The sequence below is a fragment of the Mycteria americana genome, chromosome 1 (assembly GCF_035582795.1).
Source record: "Mycteria americana isolate JAX WOST 10 ecotype Jacksonville Zoo and Gardens chromosome 1, USCA_MyAme_1.0, whole genome shotgun sequence".
In the NCBI taxonomy this organism is placed as follows: Eukaryota; Metazoa; Chordata; class Aves; order Ciconiiformes; family Ciconiidae; genus Mycteria; species Mycteria americana.
Genome location: NC_134365.1, coordinates 147,051,632 through 147,062,805, shown reverse-complemented (window position 1 = coordinate 147,062,805; position 11,174 = coordinate 147,051,632). Strand labels below are relative to the sequence as shown.

Sequence of the window (11,174 nt, the reverse complement as noted above, 5' to 3'; positions counted from 1 at the left end):
TTTCCTTTGTAAAATCATTTCACACAAAATCCATGGTTTGCTGTACCGTAAATGTTTTCTCTTTAAGAACTGACACAGCAACAGGTATTGTGGACAAATTACTGTAGGCAAGAAAACTGTATAGGTAAAACATATTCACAGCTAACTTTATTTATTGCTTAAATATACAAATCTATGGTTTTTTGCTTCACTGCAATAAGACATGACAGTTATTATAAGTATGTATTAAAGCAGAATTCCTGAACCTGTCTGTATTACTTATATACAGCCACCAAGATTTTGTTCACTAACTTTCATTTTCCAAGGACCATCTGAGACACCTTAACTATAATAAATATTTTATTCTGCAAAATGGGGTAAAAAGCTTTATTTATACGATATAAGAAACTTGGTACTTTTCTGAAGGTTAATTCAGATGCCATCCAGTGATTTCCATGTGTTTGACATCCACAGCTTATAGCCAACAACTGTTTTAACATTAAAAAATTAGTGCTGACAGAATGAAGCTCAAAGCTCTTATTGTTTCCAACCAGAAGTTTTCTGAAACAGTGTCCATTTCTAAAATGCATCAAAAACATCAACTGGGGAAGAAGAATACACTCTTCAACACCCAGGCTAACAGGTCATTAACGTCATTTCACATCCTCTTAATGAGATCAGCTTCTTTTCCTAGAAAAGGATGCAGTTTCATGGCATAAAAATCTTACTGTTAGGAAAGAGGTTTTTGTATCTGCCAAAAGCAGAATTGCCGATTATCACCTTCACCCTGGCTGTGCCATCTTCAGGCTTGACTTCTACTTCCTGAACTGTTGCTTCTTTATAGAGCCAACTGTAGAAGTAAAAGCATATTAGCATCTTAAAGGTATGACATACTGCATAAAATGTGATCTTTGTTTTAGGTCAATATGTTCCAATCTAGGTAATTAAACACTTTAAAAGATGAAGTGCTTCATCACTTAACTTTTCGTTTGCTACTTGCTGTTTGGAAATAGGGTATAGTGTTTTCATAAATCTTTCAGATTTGTGTTTTTATCAGAAATCTGGCTCCAGGACCAGCGGCATGGTCTTTCAGGAAGTATGTTTTATTGTACTAGCACACAGAACTCTGTGAAGGACACTTTCAGAAGCAGGCTCCAGGGTATCTAATGGGGATATTTTTTCTCAATAGGTCAGAAAATTTTGATAATTATCCCTGTAATTCTTAACGCCGATTAAAATCGCTATGATACGATTTGGAAATTTTAAGACATGCAAGACTAAGTTTCATATTTCTCCAAGTCCTTCTTACAATTCAAAATTATTTACCTTAGCTGAGGTCCCTCTAAGTTGACGTTAACTGTCAGAATCTTCTTCCCAGTTGCTGTCAAAATTTTTTTCTCGATTTCTTCTTTCAGCTCTTCTAAACCATGTCCATGTAGAGCAGAAATGGCTAAAGCATTTTCTTCAGTGGGTTTATACCTGAAAGGTAACAATTGCTAGCACATTTGCTCATGAAGATTAGGTTGTGAAAATACTCCAAGCATGGACAGTTTAACTGTGTTACTTTATACTGCCACCTTCCTACAGAGACCACTTCTTGTACGACTCAAGTGATTTCTTTTGTAATTAAAAGATAATTAATTCTTTTTAAGACTATAGTTACATATGTAAAAGATTGAGAAACACTATTAAATGTGGGAAGCGTGGGAGCTCTTTTCTAGACTAAGAATTAAAAAAGCTTCCAGAACATAAGAAATGTTTACGTACACTTAGCATCTCCTGCTTACCTCTCTATCAAATCCACTTTGTTATGAACTTCTACCATTGAGTCCAATAAATGGCTGGGAAGATTAAGATTCTTCAGAACTGACAGAACAGTTGCTTTCTGGAGGATGGTTTCCGGATGAGTAATATCCCTCACATGAACTATCAGATCCTAGCAAGCATCAATATACAAGACAGTTACTTAATGAAACACACCAGTTACCAGGTTGTAGAGATTTTATACTATTTTTGCATTGCTAATTCATGTAAGATACTTTCCTATCCATTAGATAATACACCAGCATGTTAACACTGTAAAAGGAACTACTGAAACAGTATTAAACCAATACCATTTTTTGTACCATGATGGAAGAAAATCTGTAGCAGCTTAGTCTTTCACTTCACAGTGAGTACGAATTGCCTCCAACAAGCCTGAAATAAACCCTGTCAATCAAGCTAGTTACAGAATTCAGATTTCAAATAATAACTGATCTAATTTTTCAATACCAAGGCTGTGTAACAATAAAGGCTTCAAAAATACTAGAGAAGAAAAAGTGAACTCTAAAAAAGTTTTAGAAAAGTAATGGCTGAAAAACTGTTTCAAAAATGGGGGGAAAAACCTCATGTAACTTGTAATTCTATTTTTACATTCAAAATGCAAAAGATTCTCCTTATCTTTATTCTTAGCTCCCGAGATACTATTACTGGTGCTTCACTTCACTTTATACAAAAGTTATCAGTTTCAAGTACATACATGATCATGTTTGCCATGACAAAAACCAAGCAACCAAGTGCAATATTTGCATTCAAAATGTTTTGTCATCTTTGCTCAAGATACTGCTTCAAACTTCTGAAAATTAGTGAGAAGTTTCCTGCCTTTCATTTAACACTTCAGAATAAGAGACAAACAGAATAGTTGCACCAGCTTTTGAGTGTCCTATTATTACATGGTGAAGAGTCCAACCCTCAGAAGCATTCCAGCATCCAGCTACTACTGAATTTCATTACCTTTGACAATACAGGCTTCTTGTTTAAATGTCTGTGTATATGCAGCTTTACACTTTGCTACAACACAGAAAACTAACTTTAATGAAAAAATGACTGGAAAAGCACATTTATGTTTATTACATGCTGCCTGCATCACATGACAGTCACCCACTTTTAGTGCTACAGGAAACCTTAAGTTAAAAACAGATAATTCCAGAGGCTTTATTTAATTTATAACTCTCAAGAAGGCTAGCCTCTACTTATTCTGATGCACTGTTTAGGTTTTCATATATTTAGTCAGCAAAATCTGGTTTACATATCAGGGAGAAGGACACATACACTCCAAATAAACCCTTTCTGAAATCTCTTCATATCTATATATTCTGCATAATTCAAGTGTCAGAAAATTGGCTTATGGTAAGATATTTACCTCATTATCTTAGGAGACTACTATAGTCAGCCAGATACTTCACTAAGAACAGCATGCCAATTAACTTCCCCTTTTTTAAAGGGGTAAGGATTATCTAAAAGGAGATTAATTTGATTTCTCAATTTTTATAGTCAATTACTTACTGAGTAAGCCACTTCTTCTAATGTAGCTGAAAAGGACTCAACCAGGTTATGTGGAAGATCAGTCAGAAACCCAATAGTGTCAACATAAATAACTGCCATATGCGAGGGCAGGTAGCCAGCATGGGCTGTAATATCAAGAGTGGCAAACAGCTGATCTCTGGGTTGAAGTCCTGCTTCCCCAGTCAAGGCTTTGATCAAGGTAGTTTTTCCTAATTAAAGAGAAAAAGGACAAGATTTTAATGGCTTGTTTCAAGTAGAAATGTAATTTGCAAGGCTCGGGTGAGTTGTATGATGTAGTATCTCTTTTCATATCTATTTCACTAATTTAAATCTAGCCTATGATTAGTTACCTATATGATGTTAGGAAATCCAAAGACAGTCTTAACTTTCATAACTTGGAATTGGATTTAAGGCCATGTCTGGAAGCTATGCTGCGAAATCACAAGGTGATCAAAGACTGAACTGACCTGTGAAATGACCTACCCACATCTCTCACCTCTAAGACTATCTGAAGAGCACTGCCATAACAGCATTAGGAAGCACACACTTATGCACTCCTCAGTGCTTCTGTTGTCAAATAAAACAATTCAATATTTACTTGTTAAATCCAACAATAAACAGAAGCACCAATAATATGTAACTTACTATATGCTTTTATTGGGTGTTTCCTCATGAACATAATACTAGAGACATTTATTTAATGAACATTGCACAGAATTTAGTCATTTAAGTGCTCAGTATATACCCTAATTAAAGTATTTAAATTGTGTACAAAATTGTAATATATGTATTTTGTTGAATCTTCAGTTTTAAAAGTATGGAAGTATGACATTTAAGAAAAACATACAGTGTAATCCAAATCTTTGAGTATATAACTGATCACAAAATTAGTGTAAGCTAAGTTTGTTTTTATAAAGATGTTGAGTAAGAAAATGAAATGGTCTTAAGATAATGTAACCTGAAAAAAAGTGTCTGGTCCAAAGTCTATTTATGCCTTGTGTATGAACTCACTTGTGTAAGCTATAAAAAAAAAAAAAAAAGAATAGAAAAAACCTTTAGCTTTACTTAGATTCTCTTATGAACACATCTCAGAACACTATACATTAATCAATGAAAAGCTACAGTGCTTCTTAAGCACATTTCTCAGATCAACTGCCAACTCTCCTGAATTTTCCTCCTCAAGCCTTCACAGTGATCTAAACACCCATGTACTTTTCTCTACCCGTTCTGATCAAGTAAGAAAGGTTCATATAAAAGGACACTGGCAGTACAGCAGTACAGTCTTCAGCACTATATATAAAATCTTTTTGGCACAATAGGTGCTAGGCATTTCTTCTAAACATGTCTTCAAGACTGAAAAAAAAAAATCTAACTACAACAAGCAACATTTGCTTTCCTAACTATATCCTAATTGACATATATTCATTAAGTAATTTAAAAACTAATTAAAATACAAAGCCTATTCACATTGAAATGAGATTCTGGCTAGAGCTTCTAATTAAAAATTAGACAATATAAAATCTTTCGTGTTACAATTTCATGAGTTTTTGCTTACCACAATTAGTATAGCCCATTACGGAGATAATCGGAAACTCGCGTTTTCTGCGCTGAGTTCTAAGTAAAGACCTTTTTCTTCTTAGTTTCTCCAGGGCATTCCTAATTTTAAGTTCTTTTTCTTTCAGCATACGATTCTGTGTCTCCATGAATGTTTCACCTGAAAAATACAAATGAATAACTGGCAGAATAGTCTACAGGAGAAACAGTAAACCAAGTGATGCCCATTTGGAAATCAAGTGAGTTAGCACTAGGGCATATGAAGTTATAAATAAGCAACTAAAACTATGCATTCTTGCCTAAGATAGAGTCAGAGTAGTAAGTAATTATCAAAACATATGCTAAGCACTCTAGAATAACCATGTGCACTTATGATAAACCCCTGTGGCAGCAAATACTTTGTCCATGGCCACTTACTGAGCCAGTACAGCCAAAACTTTATTATTTAAGTTACTTTCCAAAAAATTTTTGTACATTCACTTAATTAGATGCAGAGCACAGTTTTTCCTCCCGGCCTCCTCCAAATAAAATGAGATGCAATCAAATTTGTTTAAAAGCTATGGAGAAAAAAAATCCTCTAATTTATGAGAATATTTAGACTTTACCTGAGCCCATGATGTATCTTGATCCACCTCTCTGCTGATCTAACTGAGACACCTCATTTTTCAGATTTGACCTGGCAGTGGAGTAACAGTTAGTTAGAAGTAATTTTCTTTAATCAAGCTATCCTAAAATGCCTAACAAATGTGAAGCAGTAGTGATATTCTAACAGTACAAATAAAACCACTAAATGACAGAGCTCTAAATAAAACCTGCTCATGGTGAGAAGCCTGGCAAAAAAAAATCCAGATTTTCCTGGCTCCTCAACTGTAGTTTGAAAAATCATGCAACTCTTAGCAAATTGTAATGGCTATTCTGAAATTTCAGAGTGCCAAAGATGCCTCCAATACATCCACACAGCTCACACCAACTTCCATGTACAAATATTTCTATGCCATGTAATGTAGAAATGTGGGAAATTCAGATACAAATTAATGCCTTTAATCTTCCTTGTTAATAGCTTCCCTTATTAAACCCATCAATATTATATATGGGATACATATATCCAATTCCTACACATTCTTGCAATCCATCTTCCACATTAGAAAGAACTAGGACCTTTTAATGAGAAATATATTTTGTAAGATTACCTATTGAACACTTTCTGGTTTTGCCTGTCAGCACTGCAGAAGCTTAAAACAATGACATGAACGCAAATAGAACTATGCTCTAATCAATCATTGAGCATACTATGGAAGCGCTGAAACAGTGTCGTTCTTCTTTACAGTACAGTATTACCATTTTTGTTACTGTAAATAAATAGTCACTAAAATATGTAAATATCAGTATGTGATTTGCACAGCTTGAGGTACCTGAGAAGCGGAATTTCGGCCAACGCTATCTGAAGTTTTGCTTCTTTGGTCCGGGCATTACAACGAAAAATGTGAAGTACAACTGTGTATCTGTCAAAGACTTTCACGCCCCAGGCATCTTCTAGTTCTTTCTTTAGCCATGTAAGATAAAATAACCTAGATGATCTACTGATACCATGGGGGACAGAAAACAATTCCCACAGAGCACTACAGTTACAGTTAGCTGATGGACACTTGAACTCAGAGGATCTCAGGATTCCATTTCAATGGATGGATAACGATTATGAGCACGCAAAGGCAAAATTTGGTTCACCATGAAGAAAGGTGAAAAAGAGTTTAGAAGGTAGAACTGATGTCTAGGCCCTTCAAATTCAGCAACAATTCTTCCATTGCCTTTAATGGATTGTGACAACAGCTCTTACAGCGTATCTCGGAATCAAGAATCTCAGTGGTTAAGTCCTTGCAAAAAATAATTATGAAATGCTGGTATGGGAAAGGATAGGGGTAACATAGGAAAGAAAAAAGATTACTGAAATAAAAAAAAATTTAGAAAGAGAGGAAGGCAGGAGAATTATTTCATAACCAGCTTTTCATGAAGTACTTCAACCCCCCCCCCCCCTTGTTCTAATTCAGCAAAATACACTTAAAAGCATGCAGTAGTTACCCTCTGCCATCTCTAAAATCCAGAATGCTTGTGTTTTATACAGGTTCTCAAATACTTTCTTGAATCAACCCTGTTAAATTGCTCTTAAGATCTAGATTTGCAAAAAGAAAGGGGTTCTTTTTAGCAAATCTAGTAGTAAAAGAACTTACACTATAAATTAGAGAATAAAAACTAGGAAATTGAAATGAAATATTTTCAACTTCCATTTCATCAACAAATTGAAGTGCTCAAGATTATCTATCTATTAGAGATATTTGCCATCTCTGTTCATTTTATAATCAGGGAAAGCATTCAAAACTACCAGAAAAGCATTAACGTTTGCTTGCAGAGTTTGCATGCACTTTACACCCTGCATGATGCTGTACATGCAAAAAACCTAAAAAGTATTTATTTCAGTTTGTCTCAGTGTTTCAAAGAGCATCTATAGTGCATGCACCAGTTGTTTTACTGACAGTGTTAAAAAAAAGTGAAGCATGCTCCTCCCCTCAATATAATCCATGCATTTAAAATACAGTTTATTTTTAAGGGTTAGGAATGAAAGTGTAAATATGTCAAACATTCAAATAAAAGCTTGCTCTGAATTTACACCTCATATTCAAAATACAATACAGCATGCTCAGAATTATAGGAAAATAAATACACTATCCATATAGGTATAGAAACTTGTGCATATAGCTAATCCAAAATGTTGACATTCTTCACAACGAAAGCTGTGTTATCACCTCCATTTTGTGAAAAAGACCTTGAGTAACTTTTCCAGCATTTTAAGTAGAGCCAGTGGCAAATGCGGGAGCAGAGTCTATACCAAGTGGCTATTAGGCTGCTGGAAAATTTCACGCACACAAGCTGAACACACAAATATCAACTGGACAAATGCAATAGGAATTAAGTTTCCTTTCAACAAAACTCAGTCCAGGTGGCTTCATATATTACTATTTGCAAATTCAGAGTCATAACCGATCCTACTTCTCATAACATCAATAGGTTCCGAACAATACTGATGTAAAGAATATGATTTTATATTTAATTACCTTTGTTAGTGAAGATATTCTTTCCACATTCAAGAAGACAGCTGTCACATGAGGCAATTTTTTAATCTTTTCTAAAAGATGGATAACCATTGCAAAATACAGTGTTAAATGTCAATTCTCTTTTTAAAATATACAGAATATAAAACCATTTTGCACTGAGCAGAATGCTCATAAAATATCAAATGGCATCATATTCTTTGTTCACAGAACGGTTGTATTTGCACTAATTTAGTGCTCTATAAAGCAGCTGCCTGTTTCACTTATATCAGTCACATAAATGTAGGGATTAAGTTGCCTCACACATTTTCAGTGAGCATGGGTTATTTCTATTCTGTTTTGCTTTTGTAACCTTAAAAAAATTTTGAAGTTTATTTGCAAACCTGCATGATGGATAAGCAAAATTCTCTCTCTCTTCAGCTTTCATACCTATCCTTAAACAGTTCAGCTGCAGAAGTCTTCCATTTAGAATGATGCAGTGCTGAAAAATCTCAGTCCTTACCTGTCAAAACCTGAAAGTTTCCTTTGCCAAAAATAAACTTCTTGTCAGGATTTTTTGTGGGAATAATTATTTTATCTAAAACTGTCCAGTTCTGAAGGGTATCTACAAGAGCAATGGCTTCAGCAATCTGTAATTCAGCTTTAGGAACACAAAAAAAAAAAAAAAAAAGATTATAATATACCAACATAACTTTGCTGAAATTTCCATAACTACAGTATGCGCATGAACAGGGAAAGACTAAGCTACACTGAAATTCTACTAGGGTATTTATTTTAACCAGTAGCACAAGGAGCAAAATGTCTTACCTCTAATCAGAATAATTAAACATCTAGTTTGATGCAATTTTACCACACAAAGCATCTTTCTGCCAGAAATTACCAAGCTTTCTGCCTCATCAAGCGAAATGAGTAACTACTTGGAAAATAAATTCTGTTATTTTAGATGAGCACAAAACCACGTGATTAATTCCTTGGTGTTTTGTGGCAATATTTAAAGCATTACTAATACAGCATATCCTGCTGCTAACTTCACTGGTACTTATTCATAAAGGACCTATGTTGATTTATGACTTGCTAAAACCAGTAGATTCCAATCCTCTATTCTGGTTCATCAGTCCCATTTTTTTTTTTTTTTTTTTTAAAATCTACATCTCAAAGCACTGATTTTTGAGGACTTCATGAAATCACAAAGACTACATGGGCATATCAGATCAGTAGATCCAGATTTGATTTGCCAAATGGGAATAAGATCCTCTTTCCATAAGAGATTTGTCAAGTTTCTCTAGATAGGAAAATGTAATTAATATGTTAAATAGGTTACCTTGGTCCAAAAGGTAATATATTTTTTAAAGATAACCATGATCCTCTTTCTCCTCATATTGTTAGTGTTCCTTGTAAAATGCACAATTTCCTGTTGTACCTGTGGTGTTTCAACAATCATTCCAAAACATTTGTTCAGACTTCAGGCTCTTCAGCTGGAGGGCCTAAATAAACGGAAAGGGATCACTGCTATTCTTCTCTATGTCTGGACAGAAAGGTGCCTTCATTTTTTTTCTTTTTTCAGTCGTAAAAATGGGAATGCTTATGTAAATTCTGAAAAGGTTACAACCTTTATTCTGCAAAGTGACAATTTGTTATAGTTAGGAGCACGAATAAAACTAAATAATATTTAGGTTCATCACAGAATAAACTTGAATACAAGAAGGACTATGATATATAAATTGACATATATACAAAACTAACTTACAAAACGCTTAATCCTTTCTATTACAACTGTGTAGAGAAGTGTTTGGAGAAACAACATCAAGCCAAGTTCATCACACATCTTAAGCGTGCATGATTAATGTGTATGTATTAGCTAGCTACAAGGATTTCCGAGGGATATCTATGAATAGCAATGCTAATAAAGGCCCTTACAAAGGAATTATTGGCAACTGCATCTCCAAGTAACTACACCAAAGCACTTCTTTAAGTCCACGGGAGGACTTAAATTACACAAGACCTCATCTTCACCACACTCCCTTCTATGGATGGGAGAGTATTCCTGCTCTTCAGCCAATTTGTGGGTAAGCCTAAGGCTGAAAGACTTCTGCCTACCTGGCCCGGCAGGTTGAGGGCCGAAGGCTGTTCACGTTCTGCTAACAAGGGGGAAACCTGGCCGTGTCCTCAAGCAACCTGAACACTCTACGCACCGAGTTGTTTTGCTGTCCAAGACCCAAAGTCAGCGTGATTTACAAGTCAAAGCACAGGTCTGCCAACACTCACCGAGAGCGCACTGTCTTTTAAAAAGTTATCAAGTAAGAAAACACCGACCGACACCTTTTATCTGTTCCGAGTTCGCACTTCGCTAGTTGACCCAGACAACATTTCCCAGTTTTACCGCTGTAATAACAGCTCCGCTTCGCACCACCGGCACTAAGTTCCCCAGATGTATTCCCGCGGACCCTCGAGGTCTAGAACAGGAGGGAATCGAGAAACGACGCGGGCAAGGAGAGACGGAAAGCGGCACGGCTGCCTGCCGGGACCCGCGGCGGGCTGACCGGCCCGCAGCCAGCGCAGCGGCCCGACCCCAGCCGCCGGAGCCCGCCCCGGCGCAGCCACGCACCCGTGGTGAGCGGCGACTTCTTCGGGCCCCACTTGACAGCCGGGTGCACCACGGCCACGCGCTGCGCGCCGGGCTCCAGGGCCAGCGGAGAGGGGCCCAGCAGCTCCGCCTCATCCTCCTCCTCCTCCTCCTCCTCTTCTTCTTCTTCTTCTTCTTCTTCTTCATCCCCGCCGGCGCCCGCCACCCCCTTCCACCGCGCTCCGCCGCCCGCCCGCGGTGGCTCGCCCCTGCCCGGCGGCCGCTGGGGAGCCCGCAGGCGAACGGCGGCGCTAAGCGGGCGGGCGGACAACGGCTCACCGCGGCAGCGGCTCGCGCCGAGAGCCGCGGCTGCCGCCCGCCGGCAGCGCAGCAGCAGCGACTGCGAGAGGCGGCCGGGCCCCATTGCGCGGCCGTTGTCAGCGCCTCGCCGCCACCCCCCCGGGCACGGCAGCGGGGAGGGACCGTTACAGGGCGCGCCCTTCCGCCCTCGCCCCCGCCGCTACGGAAGCCCCAAGGCACCGGCGCACGGCGAGCCTACGCCGCCCGCCCCGCCCACCTGCGGCGGTGGCCCACGTGACAGCGTCCCCCGCCTCTGATAGGCCGGGCCGTGCCCAGGGCCGGCCGTGATT

The 11,174-nt window shown here is 38.0% G+C and overlaps 1 protein-coding gene across 2 annotated transcripts; it reads right to left on the bottom strand.

Annotated features, from left to right (window-relative positions):
- Positions 1-377: 377 nt before the first annotated feature.
- GTPBP6 (GTP binding protein 6 (putative)) lies at positions 378-11,050 on the bottom strand. 2 transcript variants are annotated; one of them, XM_075523162.1, is made up of 10 exons: positions 10,567-11,050; positions 8,464-8,601; positions 7,965-8,035; positions 6,270-6,400; positions 5,463-5,533; positions 4,859-5,017; positions 3,304-3,512; positions 1,767-1,915; positions 1,306-1,458; positions 378-829 (listed from the first exon to the last, which is right to left on the bottom strand). In XM_075523162.1, the coding sequence occupies exons 1-10, from the start codon at positions 10,946-10,948 to the stop codon at positions 688-690; spliced, it is 1,605 nt and encodes a 534-aa protein (XP_075379277.1). In that variant the 5' UTR covers positions 10,949-11,050; the 3' UTR covers positions 378-687. The 2 variants fall into 2 exon arrangements, with proteins under 2 accessions (XP_075379277.1, XP_075379286.1); XM_075523171.1 differs by having other exon boundaries at positions 8,464-8,590; positions 10,567-10,862.
- Between the last annotated feature and the right edge of the window lie 124 nt (positions 11,051-11,174).

Coding starts and splice junctions, on each gene's coding strand:
- GTPBP6 (XM_075523162.1), bottom strand. CDS start 10,948: ATGGGGCCCGGCCGCCTCTCGCAGTCGCTGCTGCTGCGCTGCCGGCGG. Junction 5,534..6,269: donor GCCGAAATTCCGCTTCTCAG/GTACCTCAAGCT, acceptor CTCCACTGCCAG/GTCAAATCTGAAAAATGAGG. Junction 1,916..3,303: donor TAGAAGAAGTGGCTTACTCA/GTAAGTAATTGA, acceptor GATGCTTGCTAG/GATCTGATAGTTCATGTGAG.